Consider the following 20,560-nt stretch of genomic DNA (forward strand, 5'->3'; position numbering starts at 1 on the left):
CATTGTTTTTTTTTTTTTCACTTTGCAATTGGTATATGATTTTTCGGATTGTGCATTGTGCATATGACAGAGTGCTTTACTTGGTTTGGCAACCTGTTCATCCACTGCTGAATCCATTTGAAACCCACATTTAGTGAGAACAGTGTGTGTAGTTGCACTAAGAGCTTGTTCTTGGGACCTTCTCTTAAAATCCAAAATCTGTTCAATCATTTCCTCATATACTTCAGAATCTCTTGCAAAATGGGTTTGAACTAAACCCTGATTATAAAGCACTCGTTACAAACTTCTTGGACCATGACTCGTGTTCTGAGAAAACATAAACACTTCAAAACTGCTGCTCCGAGAGATTTTTATCTTCACCCACAGTTTTGAATGCACTCTCCACTACCTTTGATGACCAAGATGTGATTTGCTGGTTAGTAATCTTCTACGCAAATTCATAGATGACCCAACATACAATTCATGAGGGTTCATGGCTTAAAACCACATTTGCCTGCTTGCACTGTTCTATTAAACCCATTGGTTAAGGATAGGCTGACACTACAGACACACTTTGTAAGCTCTACAAGAAATGACCAAGATTGGGATCGTTCCAAATTTGCATATCTACAGTGTCTTTTTTCATGCTTGTTGCAAGTCTTCTGATATGGAAAAAACCATAAGAATTGTTGAATGAGATGGAGTTTAACTCTGTTTCTCCTGATCCCTTCACATATTGTTATATTGTAAGAGTTATGCATTAGGAGGCTTTGTGTATTCAAGATAGAATGGATAGGTCAGGTATCCATCCGGACATTATAACCTATAGTTTCTTCATCTATGGATAATTGGATACTGTAAATGAACAAGGTCGAATGAGGGAGGCATTAAGAATGTTTAAAGAAAAGAAAGGCACAAATCCAAATCACGTGACCTACACGACTGTAATCTATGGGTGTTGTAGAGTCAACAGTGTTGACCAAGATTTGACCTTGCGTGATGAAATGGAAGCTAAACTGTTGTCTATTGAGACTGTTACATATAACACAACTCTGCACAATTTTTGTGTAGATGGAAGAATTAAGGATGCAAACAAATTGTTGAATGAAATGAGTGGAAAAAACGGTTGTACCTGATAACATCACTTGCTAGTTGCTACACACTGATTAATGCTTATTGCAAGATTGGAGATATGATGATTACTCACAAAATCCATAAAAGTTTTGCTGCTGATAAGGGTATTTTGGGAACTTTTTGGAATCTAGCAGTTGAAAGAGGCTTAATTTCAAGAAGTACTTTATAACAGATTCATCTGGATCAAGATTATGTGTAGGAAGCGAAGCTTGTAATGCCATGGAGTTAATAGTTAGACTCCATTGTTCTTTATTACTTCTACTATTTTTATTGTTGAATAGAAAACATGTTTTCAATTATTGACTTGTATGAATCCGTTCAATGTTCAATGATATTAGTAATCACATCACAGATACCATATTATAAACAGTATTAGCGTCAAGATTATAAAGAAAAAGTGAAAGTTGACATTCAAAAGCAAATACAGAAGAAAAGTGTACATAGGAAAAATGATTATAATAAGTCGATAAAGGGCGAAACCCTTGTGTGAATACTTGTGGTCCAATAAATTAATACCACGAAATAAAAGGCATATAATTTGGTTTGAACTATGTAGATAAGAACTTCGATAAATGCAACTTGACACCCTTGACTTTAGTATATATGACTTTTAACTTCTTATAGATTAGTATATGTATGCGACATTTAAAAAAACTTTTAATTTTAGATATTAGTTGACAATCTCAATCTAATGTAATAATGAATCAATAAATTTTAGAATATCAAAACTAATTATATCAGTTAGCCATGATATATATGTAATATAGATGTATTCATGGGATTTTTATATAGATGCATATTTTTCTTTCATATAATATGAAAAAAATAGAAAATTGGGTCATCCTATAATACCTCCATTATAACATTATCAATCTAACCGTACATTAGACTTGTATCATGATACTTAAAATTTCAACGAATTCCTTTTGTAGGAATATATTAAAATTATGTCTTTATATTAATACAAATTATACGGGTTCAACGACACCTTCACTTAGAGGTTTACGACAAAACCGGTTTTTTGTGTCTGGATCTGGATCGAATCCAAAACCAGTTTGATTGAAACTAATACGGTTTCATCAAATCCAAATCAGATTTAACCATATGACATTCTAGATGCTGAAAGTCGGATTTGAACTGAATAATTGATACTGGTTACAAACTGATACAGTGAAGAAGTAGAAAGAATATAGGAAACCTGTGAAAACCAATTAAGCAACGAAGTAGACCAATCACATGCTCACATTTTTGTGGGGGAAAATCGGTCAACAACCAAACTACTCTTGGAGAAAAAACAAATTAATTGATCTAGAACTGGTTTTTTTTAAAGTGTCAATAATTGATAGTCAGGGAGGGAATAAACTTCCTTCTTCACAAGCTTCTCCCTCAAAAAAAAAAAAAAAAAAAACCAAATCGATAGCGTTTTTTCTATTCCATCACATTCCAAAATCTATCTTCCTAGGTGCTCATAACTCCAAAACACTTTTAAAATTTTAATTAAAATGCAAGATATAAAACTAAAGGGGGATAAGTGAAAATAAAGAAAGAAAGAGGAAGCACCATCTAAATTAGACGATGTGGTCGGAGTAGAGCCATTCGTTGAAGTACCTTATGAAACTTACTCATTTTGGCCCCACATGACATTTGGCAACCACAATTAACTGCCACGTATCAAAGATAAGCAAGCAAGTGAGGCCCACCAGCTAAGCTAAACGACAATATGGGTTGCATTGTTACAAGAGAGGGGCTGACCATGATCCGCTTCACGTGGCCCATGGACCCACGTATTGAAAGAGATTCCAAATTTGTCAACATTAACCGGGTCGACCTTGAGTTCCTCTCCCCACAATTGAAAAGCTTTCCCCCTTTCGTATCGACTAAGAATTTATTTTTTTCCTAGTTAGTGTATAAATATTAAATAACAAAGTGTCTCAAAATTAAATATAAAACTATATAAATTATGAATATTTAAGTAAAAAAATTATACAAAGTAAATTTGCATGTTATAGTACAGTTAGTACGTAGCCAAATCAAAGTTCCAATAATTTAATTTACTTATTGTAATTTATATATATTAAAGGACGCCCAAAATAAGTTTTACTCGATTTAAAAATTGAAGAATCAAAGGGTCCACAGTTTCCTTTTCGCACATCTCATTGGCATTACTTTGGGCCCACATAGACTCTTACCAATCCTCACAAACTTTATCACCCACTAATTATTTTCCACGTGTCATCTTCTAGATTCTCCTGCGCCTCCCACTTGTTACTTTGCTTCTTTATTGTGACCACAAAACGGAACTCAAAAACTACAACACGAACCACACAATTACAAACCCAAATACAGAATGTTAGATCAGAGCAGTATCTTATGCTTAAAAAGTAGTACCACCTGGGCTCGAGTCTGCGATACCTGCCGCTCCGCCCCCTGCACAATATACTGCCGCCCAGACGCCGCGTACCTCTGCACTGCCTGCGACGCCCGGATCCACGCCCCCAACAAGCTGCAATCTTCCCAGCACGAACGTGTGTGGGTATGTGAAGCGTGTGAGCAAGCTCCGGCGGCTTTTATATGCAAAGCCGACGCCGCCTCCCTCTGCACCACCTGTGACGCCGATATCCATTCCGCCAACCCTCTTGCACGGCGGCACCACCGCGTTCCGGTCATGCCGATTCCAAGTGCTCTCTATGGACCTCAGGCTGCTGATCCAAGGACTGTGATGGGGCTAGGAGTTGAATCTCAAAGTGGATTTTTGTCACACGACGGTGAAGACACCATTGACGATGAGGATGAAGACGAAGCAGCTTCATGGTTGTTGTTTGATGGTCTGCCGCCTCCCAAGAACAGCCAAAATCAAAATGGTAAAGATAATGGGTATTTGTTTAGTGGAGAAGGAGGTGACGATGAGTACTTGGAGTTCATGGAATTCGGTGAAGATCAGCAACAATGCTATAAGGTGACGGAAAAGATGTATGGTGGTGGCAACGCCGATAGTGTGGTGCCGGTTCAGAAAAATCATCACCACCAAGAGTTTCAGAGCCAGAAGTTTCAGTTGGGGATGGAATATGAGACTTCCAATGGTGGTGGTTATGGCTATCCTGCACTTACTCATAGCGTAAGTCTTATATCATTATCTTCTTCATCAAGAAATTAAATCTACGAAAATTATTCCATCCCTATATATAACAAATGCTAATTAAAGCTAAATAATTATCTTTGACCAAGGTTTGATATATTAGTTGAAGTTGATAATCAATATATGTTGGATTATAAAATTAATTGACTGATAATTATATATTTTATATACAAAGTCAAACTTGCACTTTTATAGTCCTTCTAATGATTATGGCTTACATGATATTTAATTATTTCATCGGCCATCACCAAAATAGAATATGTTAAGTGATGTTTACATGACTGAATACAGAATGTTTCCTTTTATAAATAACTGGGTATTTTTCTTGGTTTTATATATTCATAAAAATAACAAAATAAACCTGTTTCTATTTACAAAATTGTATTTTATTTTTTCAAAAAAAAAAAAAAAAGACTAAAACTAGTTTTTAACAAGTTTTAGATTTACTGTACCTTTTATCAATTAGTGATCGTCCAACGTATGAATTCGGAATTTGTGTGTTTTTTGTCTGGATATTAATATTGCGATGGAGGGAGTATAATATTTCTTTAGATATTTTGTTTTTGTTAAAGAATATTGTAAAACAATTTACCAAATTATTAATTATGCCATGTTTTTTCTTCCAAATTACTAGTTTAAGTTAATGATTAATGAAGTCGACGAAAACAGAGCAAGATCAACATTTTGTCCAATCTAAAAAAGTCAAAACTACTAGTAATAGATATGATATATGGCCTTTTAATTAAGTGTGGTTGGAATTGAAAAGAGTTGTTCTAGGATAAGTTTTTAGTTTCCACAAAGATATAGTCATGTAATTATTTTGAGGTTGACCTAACAAAAATTTTGCTTGGTGTAATATTTGTCCAGGTTTCCATGTCATCATTGGAAGTGGGAGTCGTGCCTGATTCATCAAGAACGGAGGCTTCAATTTCACATTCTAGACCCTCAAAGGGGACGATCGATCTATTCTCAAACCCTCCGGTTCAGGTACTGCCTACCCAACTGACTCCAATGGATCGTGAGGCTCGGGTATTGAGGTATAGGGAGAAGAAGAAAACAAGAAAATTTGAAAAGACTATTCGTTATGCATCAAGAAAAGCATACGCAGAAACAAGACCAAGGATCAAAGGTCGTTTTGCTAAAAGAAACAATGGAGAGGAGGATGTGGACCAAATGTTCCTTACCAACCATATGGTAGAAGGTGGATATGGTATCGTCCCATCATTTTAAATATGGATATGGTTAGATGATCATATTAGCATCATCTTAGTAAGCAGGAGACTCAATCATCTTCAGCATATGGGTTCCCTTTAATTGTAAACATAACTGCAAAGCCTTAATTGTTTTTTGCTTTTTCTTTCTCATATATTTTGTATTGTGGGGATATAAAATAATAACCTTTATCTTTTTTCAAATTTCAAGTATTTCTCTTGTGAGTTGTGACTTTGGTCAGGCCCAGTTGGCCTTATTTACTAAGTCCATCGGTTTAAAATTGGAGGTGTTGAATTGTTGATTAAGATTTTATTGAGAAAATTTACCAATGAAACATGTGCATGTTATATATATATCATGACAAAAAACTTCCTTTCGAATATTATTATTATTATAGATTTGTAAGAAATAATCTTCATCTCTACGTCATTGTCACCTTCACCATCATCTCACCGTCTCTTGCACTACCTACCACAACCACAACCACCATCACCATCAATTCCAAAACAAAAGATGGAGACTAGAACATCAAATACAAATTGAAAACTTACATCAAGAACAAAAAACAAACAAAATAACGTATTGCCATTCCAAACTCCTCGATAGGCGCAGGAAATTGAAATTCCTTAGATATGCAAAAAAAAAAAAAAGAAAAAAAAAACAGTTTCGAATTGGAAACCAGTTTTCAAACCGAACCAGGTTGTACTAAAAACTGGTTTGGTGAAACCGAATTCGGCGTGAAGCAGAACCTACGGCTTAGGATCGGTGAAAGGGTTTTAAAATCATCTTAATGTGATTGTGTGTATTTATGAATTTTTATTATATAAGGATATATAATAAAGAGAAAATATATTTTTTCAACAAATTATCATACAATACATTTAACATATGTAACGTTGCAACCATAATATAAATCATTTTTCAAATCTACAAAAAAAAACCATTTTTATATAGTTTAAAAACTAGATTATGACCCGCGTTAAACACGGGGAACACATAAATAAAATACAAATTTATATAGATATTACAAAATAATTATAAAAAAACAAAGTTATTGGTATTATTGAAATGTGTAGAAATTACACTAAAATAGGTAAATATATATAACGTTGAAGGACCTCTTTATAGACAATATTTTTTGTTTTATTAGTTCAATGACCTTGCTTGTTGCATATAAGTATCTTCAAACATTTTTTACTTGTGACACGAAAAACAACTATATACAACTAACCATGCGTGAAAATGAGTCTAAACAAGTATAATCCAACATTTGACAATATACTTTCAAAATATATTGTTATTTTATAGCTATATTGCGAAATATAACTGTTTATTTCAAAAAATAGCAACTTATTTATGTTCCTTCAAAATGAACCACATAAAACCTCCCACAAAGAAATTATAACCAATAAATTTGCAACGAAGCTAATCATCCCCTTCCATTTCATCTCTAATATCAGGTCTTTTTTTTCTTAATCTGAGTTGTTGTCACTATCATCGACAATGTTAAGATTCATTGATGACTTTTTTTTATTTTAGGGATAACTATGACATAAATCATTTATCAGGTCCATCATTTATGTTTATATTTTCGTTTTTTCTTGTTGATTTTGAAATGCCTTCTTCGGTTTACCACCATCTTTTTTTTTTAGAATCCTTTTTTTTATGAAATAACATTTTTTTTGTGAAATTCGTTCTATGGTTTTTAGTATGTGTAGGTACGTTGATTTTTTTGAAGTAAAGAAAGTATGGTTTTTGTTCGATGTTGGTTCCTAGGTTAGGTTCTTATTTTTTGTGATTTCTCATAATCCATTGCGTTTTATTTTCCATCTTTATCTACAATCTTTAAGTATAGAACATTTTATTCATATATTCATTCACTACATAGTTTAATAAAGGAAAAAAGAAACACCCCCTTAGTTTTATTTACTTTGCAGATCATCGAGCCTCCATGCAAAGCTTACAACATAATGAAAAAAACAAAAAACCCTTATGAGGTAAATGCCAATTACGATTCTACCCATTTTCCTCTGGTAACAATTGTCTCACTTCAATACTTCAAAACATCCGTTTTTATGTTTAAACATATTATTGATAACATGAAAGATTCTAACATTGTTGCATTTTGGTTAATCACAATGCCTCAAATTATGGGAGGATTTAAATATGATGATGAGGTCAAACATAAAATATGATGGTAATACAAGGTTCGTCTTCTTCTTATTTATTTATTTACTTATTTTTTAATTCAAATTTATTACAAAATTAAATAGCTTTTTTATTGATATTAGAGTTTCTTATTTAGAAAAATATGCGATATGATCAGTTTCTTGATGCTATAGCAATGAGAAAACTTGGATGCGCAGGAAGTGAGATAAATTTATAATTTATTAACTTTAATGAGTAATTAATTAATTACAATTTTGTTATTGAATTTGAAATACAACATGGATTATATCTATGGATCCTGAACGTGCAAGAAATGACATTCGTACTATAAAGCAAAGAGCAAATTAGAGGCAGAAGTGATGAAGCTCTATCCACCACCATGACCTCAAAACTGCATGTGTGTGTGTGGGGGGTGGGGGGATCAGTATAAACAAAAGTTTTTTCATTTATTTTTAGTAATTTACATATTTGGTCCCTTTGTTTAATTGTCGGTTTTGGTCCCTAAAAGATCCAGGATGTAGTTTTTGGACTTTGTTTCACTGTTTCATACAACTTTTATGATTGCCTAAGTTAACAGCCTAACTGTTAGTTTTTGTTAAATGACCATTTTGCCTTTGAACCAAAACTAAAAACCATATAGCATAACAACAAAATTCATATATTTTTTTTTGCTATTTTTTACTTAAGTTTAGAGAAAATTACATTTTGGTCCTTGAGTATACCTGATTTTTTTTTCCAGAAGATTCTGAGCGGTGTTTTTGGTGTTTTAGGGTCAAATGCTGACTCTAGTTGAGTACACACTTCTATTATACCATGCATTCTTACTTGCCCATGTATGGTACCGATTCTTTTTGAACAAAGAATACGGGAGCCTATATTCATCATTCACAAGATGCTTATATTTAACTTTAAAGCTCACATCAATTGTTGAGAAGGTATATTTCTTATTGTTATTTAGTTACTACCGGAGACATAAGAAAACTTTTTAATGAGGGCTTTCATGTCTTTTGTACAACCCGTCTGTTATATTATCTCATGTCATCTCTTGTCTTGTCTATTGATTTTTTACAAAGGTATACACACACATGTAACATCATAATTTCATTATATATAACATCCAATTTTAACATTGAGTTTACTGTTTTCGAAAATAGGATCATAGTTACCGATTAAAAAGATGGAACCAAGAACAAAACACAACATTAAAAAAATCAAAAACAACATTATACATCCAAATTATAAGTATTCAACAAAAAAACATACGAATGAGTAAAAACATATAAATTCGAAAACAATATCAAACTTATAGATTAAAAGGATTTAACGAAGAAGTACATACATTTATTCGACTAATCCGACTTATGGGAAGGTTAAAGTTTTTTTGCATGTGTTTTCTACGGAGGAATTATGACATAATGTTTGTGTAAATCGATTATTTAAAAAGTTTGACATATATATACAAGTGAATATGATGAAAATTAGCAGACAATCAATTGAAATCTCATTTAAACTTAGAATAGAAGATATAATGCTTCAAAGTGTATTGGTTCATAATAATATCCGAAACTTTTGAAATTTGAAATTCATAGTTTTCGAGATTTCAACATATAATATATTTGGAAGACAATTTTGAATGGAAATAGAACCTAAATTTAAGGTTTACATTAATAAGGAACCAATTTTGTAGTTGTAAGTTTGGAAAGAATTCAAGTATCATTTTCATTCAATTCCTACATTTAATTTCCTAATATAACAGGTTGACTTATTGTTTGATCAAGGTGACGTAAGCAAATTGATCTAAGGGTGTAAAAACTATAAACAAAACACAATCAACGACCCAGATTGTTTTAGATGATGTCATAAGATTTCTCTTTTAATAATATTTAGAGATTATAGAAACTAAAACAAGAACCAATTTTAACATCATAATTTCATTATATATAACATCCATTTTTAACATTGAGTTTACTGTTTTCGAAAATAGGATCATAGTTACCGATTAAAAAGATGGAACCAAGAACCAAACACAACATCAAAAAAATAAAATCAAAAACAACTTTATACATCCAAATTATAAGTATTCAACAAAGAAACATACGAATGAGTAAAAACATATAAATTCGAAAACAATATCAAACTTATAGATTAAAAGGATTTAACGAAGAAGTACATACATTTATTCGACTAATCCGACTGATGGGAAGGTTGAAGTTTTTTTGCATTTGTTTTCTGCGGAGAAATTATGACATAATGTTTGTGTAAATCGATTATTAAAAATGTTTGAAATATATATACAAGTGAATATGATGAAAATTAGCAGGTAATCAATTGAAATCCCATTTAAACTTAGAATAGAAGATATCATGCTTAAAAGTGTATTGGTTCATAATAATATCCAAAACTTTTGAAATTTAAAATTAATAGTTTCCGAGATTTCAACATATAATATATTTGGAAAGTAATTTTGAATGGAAATAGAACCTAAATTTAAGGTTTACATTAATAAGGAACCAATTTTGTAGTTGTAAGTTTGGAAAGAATTCAAGTATCATTTTCATTCAATTCCTACATTTAATTTCCTAATATAACAAGTTGACTTATTGTTTGATCAAGGTGACGTAAGCAAATTGATCTAAGGGTGTAAAAACTATAAACAGAACACAATCAACGACCCAAATTGTTTTAGATGATGTCATAAGATTTCTCTTTTAATAATATTTAGAGATGTCGTTCAATCTATTAATTCTATAGATTGTTGTTATTACAAGGTTTTAGAAAATTTTCGGCATTCACCTTGATACCAATTAGCACTTCCCTGAAAAATAAAATACCATCCCAAATACATGTTTTAACCCTTGGGCTTATATTTGATCAACCATAGAATGTTTATCCACCCTCTCTCTCTCTCTATATATATATATATATGTATATATATAATGAATGTTGTATATTTGTATTGTTAAATTAATTCTAATTTGAATATTAACGTTTGATTATTCATATACTCATTAGAATATTTTATTATAAATTTATGTATGTGTATTTCTGTGGTAAATTCTAATTTTAGTTTTAACATGTCATAATGACATAAAGTCATGGATACAAAATTCATTACTTGTTTAATATTTATCAAGATCACTTTTGGTCAACAAAGTAATCCCATTGCACTTAAATAACATTTGATGATAACAAATCATCAACAGGTCTCATGATTGGGGTATGGTGTGTGAGATCAGAGTGAAGTGTTTCTCCTATTTCTTGGATAACCATAAATGGTGGGTCCATATCAGAAAACTAGCAAGTATGTTTAGGCTCCTCTTTCTAAGTGGTCGAATTACGTTGCTAGCATGGACGTATAACCCATGGACATAGATAAAATGGGATACTATATTTGTCAAATATCTAAACATTGGTTGCCTTATACGACTTACACTGGCCAAGGACACCCCTAGATGTGTAGTCAAACAATTATTCAAACAATTCATCATGTTGGGTGATTCCTCCAGATAATCGTTGCTTTAGGATTTGTAAGGATCGATTGGGCTGGGTAGTTGGTCTTAGGTAAGATTTTATATTATCTGATGAAGTTGTTTGCAGGAATGATATTAATTATGATTATATCAAACTATTATGTTCTTGAAAAGGGAAAATGACACTTCAGCCCTACAATATTTTTGAGATTGATCTAATCAGTCCTTAAACTTTTTTTTCGGTGCTTTATGGGGGAACAAAATAGATCTTGACCTATTCATTTGATCACCTAACTTAATACAACTAGTTTATGTATGCCATGTAACCCTTTTTGTTTGTTGATCAGCCTAGTCGTATGATGATGTGATTTTTTTAATAAAAAAAAATAAAGAAAAATCCAAATAAACCCACCCATGCTTATGCTTCTTTGAAAGATCTAGTATGCCCAATAGACATTATAGAATGATATTGTTAGTAATATACGATCCTATAGGGTCACACCTTATAGCAAGTTACCATCATTTGATTAATTATTAGTATAATTTGATTATTAATAAATATATCAACACTTGTATTTAATTGGAAAATTGTTATTTCATGGAAATAATATTTTTTCTAATTGGGAATTTATTATTTATGGCAATAATATTTTTTGGAGAAGCAACAACTTATGGAATATATCATAAAACATGATTATTTATAAGTTATATACATTTATATCTTAATAAACTAGTAAGAGTTTATTTATATATAATAGGTAGTCCCATGACTTACCTTTTAGTTTTGCCTTTTGGTTATAACTTTTGTCTACATGGAATGGACGATAAGAGATGAACTTGTAAGCATTTGGACTTGGCTTTTGTCTTGCAATTCTATCTCTTCTTTAGAATATGAAAACTGAGAGCAACAAGTACTTTAGGGGTTGCCAAATTTCAGAATTTCAACCTCCTATTTCCCTTATTCATTTCTTCCAAATGGTGTTAGTTATGAAGACAAATAAGTTTCTTTCCATTAAATCTTATTTGGATATGTATTAATAGCTTAAAAGTAACTTATTTACAAGTGTAAACTAGCATGTGTAACACCCAGAAACTAGAAGGCTAATTAAGGAAAGATATTAAGAAAATCGAAGGTCTACTCATCGAGTCCAAGGGGGATAACTCGACGAGTAGGAATAAGTTTTCGACACGGGTAGAGAGACCTACTCGAAGAGTTGGGGAGGACCAACTCGACAAGTTGGTCTGAGTTTGGGAAACCGTAAATTTGGGATTTTGCACCCTATTTAAGCATTTTAATCCCCATCCCAGCCTTATTTACAGCCTCCAAGTCCCAAACCCTATTCCATGAAACCCTAGTGCTTGGGTTGAGGTTGTGAGCCATTTTGAGTGACCCTTGTGTATTTTAAAGCTTGTGGAAGAAAAGGAGGCTAGAGGGATCAAGAATGAGAGAGTAGATCTAGGAACTACACATCATTTGGTTTATTTTCGGGTAAGCAAGTCCCAACCTTGCTCAATGGTTTCTTAGATCTCTTTCTTTTCACTTTAAGGGGGGGTTTTGGTCCAAGAAGTTTGACCCTTGGGTTTTGGACGTCCCAAGAAAGGATCCCTTCATATCTGGAATCATTAAGGGTTGTTAAGGCATAAAGGTGCAAACTTTATGCCATAGGAGCCCCCATGCAAGCTCTAAGATGTCATCTTGGCCTTTTGAGCCCAAAAGGCCATGCATGGAGGAAAAAGGCAGAAGCTTTACATGTTATGGCAGTGCTTATAGTATAGATATTAGTGAATATACCTTAGTTTGAAGTATTGGTAACTAGTGGACCAATATCTAAGTCCTGAGGAGTTAGGGTTTGAGTTACAACCATTATGTGAGGGTATTAACGGGTAAAGTTGGAAACTTTACCCTTAAAAGGACTTTTTCGGGGTACAAGTGAAGTATGGAGCTTAGATTTGAAGGTTAAGGGCTTAATCCATTGAGATGAAGCTACAGACAGAGGAACTCGACGAGTCGGTTTGGTTTGTCCCGATTATATGAAGGACAGGACTCGGCGAGTCTATAGAAGGACTCAACGAGTTGACTCGTCATGTCTCGTCAGTGAGTAGCGTGGGAACTCGGCGAGTCAAAGGAGTGACTCGACGAGTTGGGTCAACTCAGGATTAACTTTGACTTTGACAAGAATGTTGACTTTGACCGAGGGTAAAATGGTCATTTTATCCTAAGAAGGATTATCAGTTTTTGACTAAGTATTATGTTGGTAATGATAGCTCGGGGAATCGAGAGATCATCAGTTCGGGGATTTGCCAACTAGCAGTGAGATGTTTATTCGCGGGATTTCTGTAGTCAGCTTGTGAGGTGAGTTTTCTCTTGTAGGAACGGGTCTATGGCACCAATGCCGACCCGTTTATGTATGTTAGTGTATACCGGAGTTAGATCCGATGTCGGGGTTAGCCCGATGTATTTCATATGTTTTCGGATTTCGGTCTAATGCCGGGCGAGGCCCGATGAAGGTTTATATGTATGTTTTGAACTACGGTTCGATGTCAGGCGGTATCCGAGGAAGGAGTACATGTTTAGTTATACTTGTTGTCTTTGTGATACTGGTATGTTTCTGTTAGGGAGGTGGGTGTTGGATTAGGTGTCTAAGCCCATAACTATAATTGGTATGTACTTGACCTGAGAGTAGCATGGTCCATTTCGGGTTGCATATCATCAGGACAATTTGAGGATGGATATTTGAGTAAAAGGTTATTTATGATTTCTTAATATATTATAAGTTCTAATATATTAATATAAAATCATATTATTTAATTAGTATTGATCAAGTATTAATTTGGAATTAATTTAATGATCAAAAGAGACTAATTAAATTAACAGGGACTGATTATGTAAATCAATGATATATATGGTTTGGGCTATTGATCCATGATGGGCTAAGCTTATGTAAGTTTCCATAAAAAGTTAGCCCACATGGAATATGAATCATAACCCAAAGTGTATGGATTAGGGTTTACCCATGAGTCTTTGATTCCTACATATATACATAATCTCATGGCTAAAATCGGTTATAACACATGTTCTAAGAGTTCACAGAGCCGATTTCTAGTGCAAGAATACTCTCTCTTAAGTATTCCTTTATTTAAGAGTGTGTTGTGAACCGTTTGAGGCATCACACTTGGGGTGCTAAGTTCTTAAAGGCCAAAACTACAATCTACAACAAAGAGGTAATTTTATAACTCACTTTTATGTTGATTATGTCAATTGTATGCTAGTTGTAGGCTTTATGCTTTAGAAACAATATTGCATGTATAATTAGAGAAAACATAGATCCAAAGCATTTAGGGTTATATTTGCACCATAGGATGTTGTAGTATTCAAAACCCATCAGTGGTATTAGAGTCTAGGATTGTTTTCTATTATATTTGATGCATGGCTTAATTTTCAAAGTTGAAAAAATTGATTTTCAGGCCTCTGACTGATGAACTCGCCGAGTCCACTAGCTGACTCGACGAGTCCACTCAGTAAAATGTCAACTCGGCGAGTCATGTTCATGCACTCGACGAGTTGATGCTTCTGATGACAGATTTTCGAGTTTTTTGGTCTGTTTTGGATTAGGATCATTACCACAAAATGTTTTAGTTCATAAAATTTGATTTTGTTGATATGGTAATGATCATGCTCATCCAATTAAAAGATAATTGTCAAAATTTCAAGATTTGTGTTAGTTTTAGGCTAATTTCTTGCAAATTGTTGATAAGAATTATCTTTGACTTATGAGTTTAACTTGATCATAGATAAATTATTTGATTATTTTGTTAATTGAAATATTTGATCTTAAATGTTTTTAAAGTCCTCCATAACTTGTCCTCAAGTTATGGAACATGAAATTTTTTTCCATAAAAACCACATTAAACTCATAAGTTATGGAAATCAAAGGTTTTTCAAGAGTTACAAAACTTGCCCTCAAGTTTTGGTATTTGAAAAGTCTTAAGTTAAAAAACTCATGTAATTAAACATGTGTAACTCTTGGGGTTCATAAATTTAAAAATTAATTAAATAGTTTTTAGTTTTTAATTTTTATATTTAGAACGTTGAAATATTTGAGTAGTTCAAATTGCACCTTATGGACTTTATTAAATTAATTAAAGTGTTTAATTAAAAGTGTAACATCCCAAAATTCCAGACTAAATATTTCTTTTAATAAAACATTACTTTAAGCAAATTCATCATTTCAAAACATAAACAAAGTATTAGTTTCCAAAATACATGTTCGTTATCATAGTAAACATTCCCAGGCTGTCTAAACTATGGTGTGTGCCACGCGATCACCCCGAGCTCTTCCCTCCGCTACCGGAAGTACCTGAAACCAAAACTGAAAACTGTAAGCATGAAGCTTAGTGAGTTCCCCACCCTACCACATACCATGCATAACCACATACTGCACATACTGGGCCACGCCCGCTATCCTGGGCCTCGCCCCTACCTCGGGCCTCACCCTCTACAACGGCCCCGCCGCTCCAGGCCCCGCCTGGCTTCGAGCCTCGCTCGAATACAGATCTGTTTCACTTAGGCCTCGCCTGTCATAGGGCCTCGCCCACATATAATAGCACGTAAACATATCACATCACATCACATAATCTAAACACATACTAACGGATCTTGTCCTAAGGCCTCGCCTATCTCTGGGCCCCGCCCTTGTCCTGCTACTGATGAGTCATGGAACCCCGTCCATACTCCTGCTGATAGTGAGTTACGGGCCCAGCCCACCCTCACTCCTTCCCTAACTTGGGCCTCGCCCCTGATCTGCTGCTACTGAGATGTGGAACACCATCCACACTCTGCTATTGGTGGGATACGGGACCTCGCCCACACTCGCCTTCCTACTAGGCACATACAAGTATCACACAGACAACAAGTAGAAACTACACATAAACCATTCCTTGGGCACCCGCCCTCTATCATTGGACCTCGTCCCGAATATCATACTAGCATACTGTGCCTAGGGCTAACCCCCAGGTCTTCTACTCATAACTACATGGGCCGGTATTGTGGCCGTAGACCCATTCATACAAAGGGAAACTCACCTGCACTGGCTGAACTGGCTGATGAACCCACTAGCTGCTGCCCGACAACTCTCTGAACTCCTGCTCCACTCGCTCCCCGAGCTACCAATATCAATGCAACACTGAGTCTAACTGACCCCCAAAAGACAACCAAGTCAACTCTGGTCAAAGTCAAAGTCCTGGTCAAAGTCAACCTTCCAGGTCAACCCTACTCGCCGAGTCACCCTATTGACTCGCCGAGTTCATATGTTCAGAGTCCTTCTATTCGCGACTCGACTCACCGAGTCAGTCCATGACTCGCTGAGTCTACCAATTTCCGAGTCCTGACCTGTCGAACTCACCGAGTCTCCATTCGACTCACTGACTCGAGTCTCAACTCGAAGGGTTTGGGGGTTTCGCGACCTAACTTGCCGAGTCCAAGAACAGACTTGCCGAGTCCAAGACAACCTTCAACAGAATCTCCGAGTTGTTCATCCAACTCGCCGAGTTCCTGCCCAACTTCATCTGACTCGACGAGCTGTTCATCCCACTCGTCGAGTTCCTCCAAATCTTCATGCTACTCGCCGAGTCGATTCGGATCTTTATACATGCAGAGGACTTTTGAGTCATGCAGGGACTCCAAACCATAGATCCATACTTCCAAGGCTCAATCCCCATGTAAAGTTGCAAACTTTACGTATAGCTTAAGAGATCTAGGCTCAAATCAGACTAGGGTTTGGTTTAAGGACAAAAGGGCTTTAACAAATACTCATCTTCTAATGCTTTATGACATATTGGACCATCCCAACACTAGATCTAAAGTGGCAACAACATATCTAAGCCCCTAAACTCGAATTGGGTCTCAATCAACCATAAAACCCCCAAATCTCATAACAAAATAGATCTAGATGCAAAGAAGGGAAAATGATAGCTTAATACCTTCAAGACAAACACAAACTGAAGTAGATCTCGGATCTACACCTCCCCTTTGAAGCAACCTTCTTGATCTTCAAGTTCCTTTCCAAAATTTCCTTCCTCCAAAGCTATTTCTCTCAAATGATGGAAGCTCACACGAAAACTAAGGTTTACAGGTTCTCTAGGATGACATGGAGGCTGAGGGAGGGACATAACACCCTTTATATAGGATACAACTCCCGGAATTAGGGTTTTCCTCGTACAGACCAGACTCGCCGAGTCTCCTTGGCCTACTCGCCGAGTCGGTCACTTACTCCTCGACCCGGATCCCGCTCGGACTCGCCGAGTTCCTCCTTGGACTCGCCGAGTCTCCCCTTAAAATTAGGTTTTTTCTTTCCTTTCTTGGCCTTCAAAACTTTAGGTGTTACAACTCTCCCCCACTTAAACTAAACTTCATCCTCGAAGTTTGCTATGGCCCACCGCCTGCGACCTGCCTCCAATAACTCACCGATTAATCCAACACCAGCTGCCTCCCTTCGCTGGCCTCCCGCTCGGTTATTCCGACTAACACAAATCCTTGCGAATAATAGACTCGGGTCACCCTGACCCTGAACATCCTGGAAACATAACTTACTCACCGACAATCCTTCTGGTTCTCAACGAGCACTGCACTGAACCTATAGGGGTTCACCCCTTCTTTCCTTGCGCAAATTCCTTGCCTTCCCAAGGCAAAGCTCCATATCCAACTATTTCCTCTGACACTGTGAAGGTCCCATCCTTCACCAACTCCATCACCCCCGCTATTCCCAGTACGGGTCATCACCATCAGTAACCACTGACACTCCTCTCTGCCAAAACCTGGTGCCGAGCCCCCTCGATTCAACTAACTGAATTCCACCATACCCTGCTTGCCCGCAGTACCACTGACTGAAAATTCTGCTATTCCTTGTCTGCCTTCCGGATGAACTGAGACCACCCTGGTCCCTACCAACCTATCAATGTCTGGATTACCGGCTTCCACCGGTAGCTAGTCCCAACACCACCACTAGTCGCTCCCACCGACTTCCGAAGAAACTCCGACCACCTATAACTGCTCAATCTATTCTGCCATTCAGGAACTACAATCTTGGGATCCCCGATCCCCTAACTTGACACTAAGGTCCCTACCAAGTCCCACCTGCGCTGCTAAAACTCACGGGCCTCGCCCACGGGTCCCACCCGCCTCTATCCTTCTAGTCCCACTAGTCTAATCACTCTCGCTCGGGCCTCGCCCATGGTTCTCACCTAACCATACTACTGAGCAACCCTGTTCTCAGGTCTCACCTACACTGCTAATCTCATACGGGCCTCGTGTGACATCCCCATTTTCACGGCCAAAAAAGACTGATTTTGTTTATGCTTTATGAAAATTAGAGTACCTCTTTTAATAAAAATGTTGCGGAACTTATTCCCAGAAAAACACGAGAAATACGTTATCAATGCATTTCCGAAGAAACGTATTTTATTCATTTTAAAACATTTGGGATGTCATCGTTAATACAGAAACATAAGCATAAACAAAACTTACATTCATTTACACTAGTGATCTATATCTCCTTAATCTCTCAGTGTAATGTCACTTCATATCGACACGTGTGATATAAATAAACTGAGTGGGTCAGGTTGGGAAACCTGGTGAGTGTTGGATTAATGTCTAAGTCCATAACTATATTTGGTAAGGCTTGACCTGACCCGGCATGGTCCATTTGGGTTGCATACCATCATGCACTTGAATGAGAGAAATAAGACACTTATGGTTATTAATATATTATAAGTTCTAGTATATTAATAATAAGAATAATAAGATTATTTAATTAGTATTGATCAAGAATTAATCTAGGATTAATTAAGTGATCAAAAGAAGACTAATTAAATATATGGGTTGATAGTGTAAATCATCCATACTTGTATAGTGGGCTAATGCTCCATGGATAATCAAGTTGGGCTAAAACCCATAGGATGGTCCATGGATGCTCCATGGTGTATTTGTACCCATGGATCCAAGGAAATGGAAAGCCATGACAATTAAGAGTTTACCCTAATTGTGTAACTATATAAGCATCTTATTATTGAGGAAAAATTGGCCACTAGTGGTATTCAAGAAAGGGCTAGCCGATTTTGGTGAGTGTAGAATTCTCTCAAGTCATTCTAAGTGTTTTGATGATTGTGATTCCATTTGAGGTGTCACACTTGGGGCACTAGGCACTCAAACTTCATGAAGACATTCTACACCAAAGAGGTATGTATTCTATCTTGCTATAGTCATTGTTATGTATGCTAGATTAGGATAATACCTTGGAAGTTCTTATTTGCATGTATAATAGAGAAAACATAGATCCAAGGTATTTAGGGTTGCATGTACACTTAGGAAATGTTAGAATGCTCAAAACCCAACAGTGGTATCAGAGCCACGGGTTGTTTTCTGTTATATTGATGCAAATATTTTATTTTCAAAGTTGAAAAAAAAAATGAAAAAAAAACATGAAGTTTGTCAAATTTTAAGATAATTACTTGTTCTTGTGAAAAACTAATTATTTGTAAAATTTGAATAATGTGCTTTATGAGTTGAATTAGGTCAAATTTAATAAAAGATAAAATAATATGATTATTTTATTAGTTTTAAAAGTTTGATCTAAAGAGTTTTATTTTTTTTTTGAAACCTCCATAAGTTATGGATATGAAAAGGTTTTTAAAAAAAATTGATTCAAAGTTTTATGGAGTTACAAAAAATTTGGTGTTAATGTTTTAAAGGATTCCATAACTTAAGAATAAGTTATGGATCACCAAAAGTTTTTTGTGTTACCTTATTTTATGAGTGAATTTAGATTAATGAATAAAATTATGTGATAGTTGGTTTTAATCCAAATTAATCTAAAAGAAGTTCATAAAATGTGTTTATGTAACTTATAAGTCACATTTATGAATCTTAAAACTCATAAAAGTTGGCAAAGGTTACAAAAATGAAGAGTCTAGTTCTAATTAAATGGCTTTATGACTCCATAACTTGTCCTCAAGTTATGGAGGACCAAGAGTCTCTTCATTTAATAAAATAAAAAAAAAAAAAGTGTAACCTTAATTAATTCCATAAGTTATAAAATAAAGAAAAGTTAATTCTTTTATTAGTTTAAAGTCTTCCATAACTTGTCCTCAAGTTATGGAACTTGAAGAGTTTTTGGATTAAAACTACTTTAAACACATAAGTTATGGAATTAATTAGTTTTGAATAGTTTCAAAACTTGCCCTCAAGTTTTGGAATTTGTAAAGTTTTCACTTATGAATACTTTAATTCCAAGTTAGCCCTTAGAATTTTAAAAGTTAAAATTCAACCCTTATACTTTATAATATTATAAGTTAATAATATATATATGTATAAGAGTAAAGTCAGTCTTACCGCTAGTACGCCTCATTCACGAAGCCGGTCTATAAGGTGGGTATAAGGTTGTTGCCTATAAAATGGCAACTTAAT

General features: G+C 34.9%; 1 protein-coding gene and 1 pseudogene across 1 annotated transcript; both read left to right on the forward strand.

Moving 5' to 3' along the window:
• Positions 1–121: 121 nt before the first annotated feature.
• Positions 122–1,332, forward strand: LOC145087604 (pentatricopeptide repeat-containing protein At1g11290, chloroplastic-like; annotated as a pseudogene).
• A 2,072-nt stretch (positions 1,333–3,404) lies between these two features.
• On the forward strand, positions 3,405–5,664 carry LOC145087605 (zinc finger protein CONSTANS-LIKE 2-like). Its single transcript, XM_079025597.1, has 2 exons — positions 3,405–4,228; positions 5,117–5,664. Exons 1-2 carry the CDS (start codon positions 3,461–3,463, stop codon positions 5,477–5,479), a joined length of 1,131 nt encoding a protein of 376 aa, XP_078881723.1. The 5' UTR covers positions 3,405–3,460; the 3' UTR covers positions 5,480–5,664.
• The last annotated feature ends 14,896 nt before the right edge of the window (positions 5,665–20,560 follow it).

The sequence above is a fragment of the Lactuca serriola genome, chromosome 2 (genome assembly GCF_051521515.1).
Source record: "Lactuca serriola cultivar US96UC23 chromosome 2, Lser_US96UC23_V15, whole genome shotgun sequence".
NCBI classification, from domain to species: domain Eukaryota; kingdom Viridiplantae; phylum Streptophyta; class Magnoliopsida; order Asterales; family Asteraceae; genus Lactuca; species Lactuca serriola.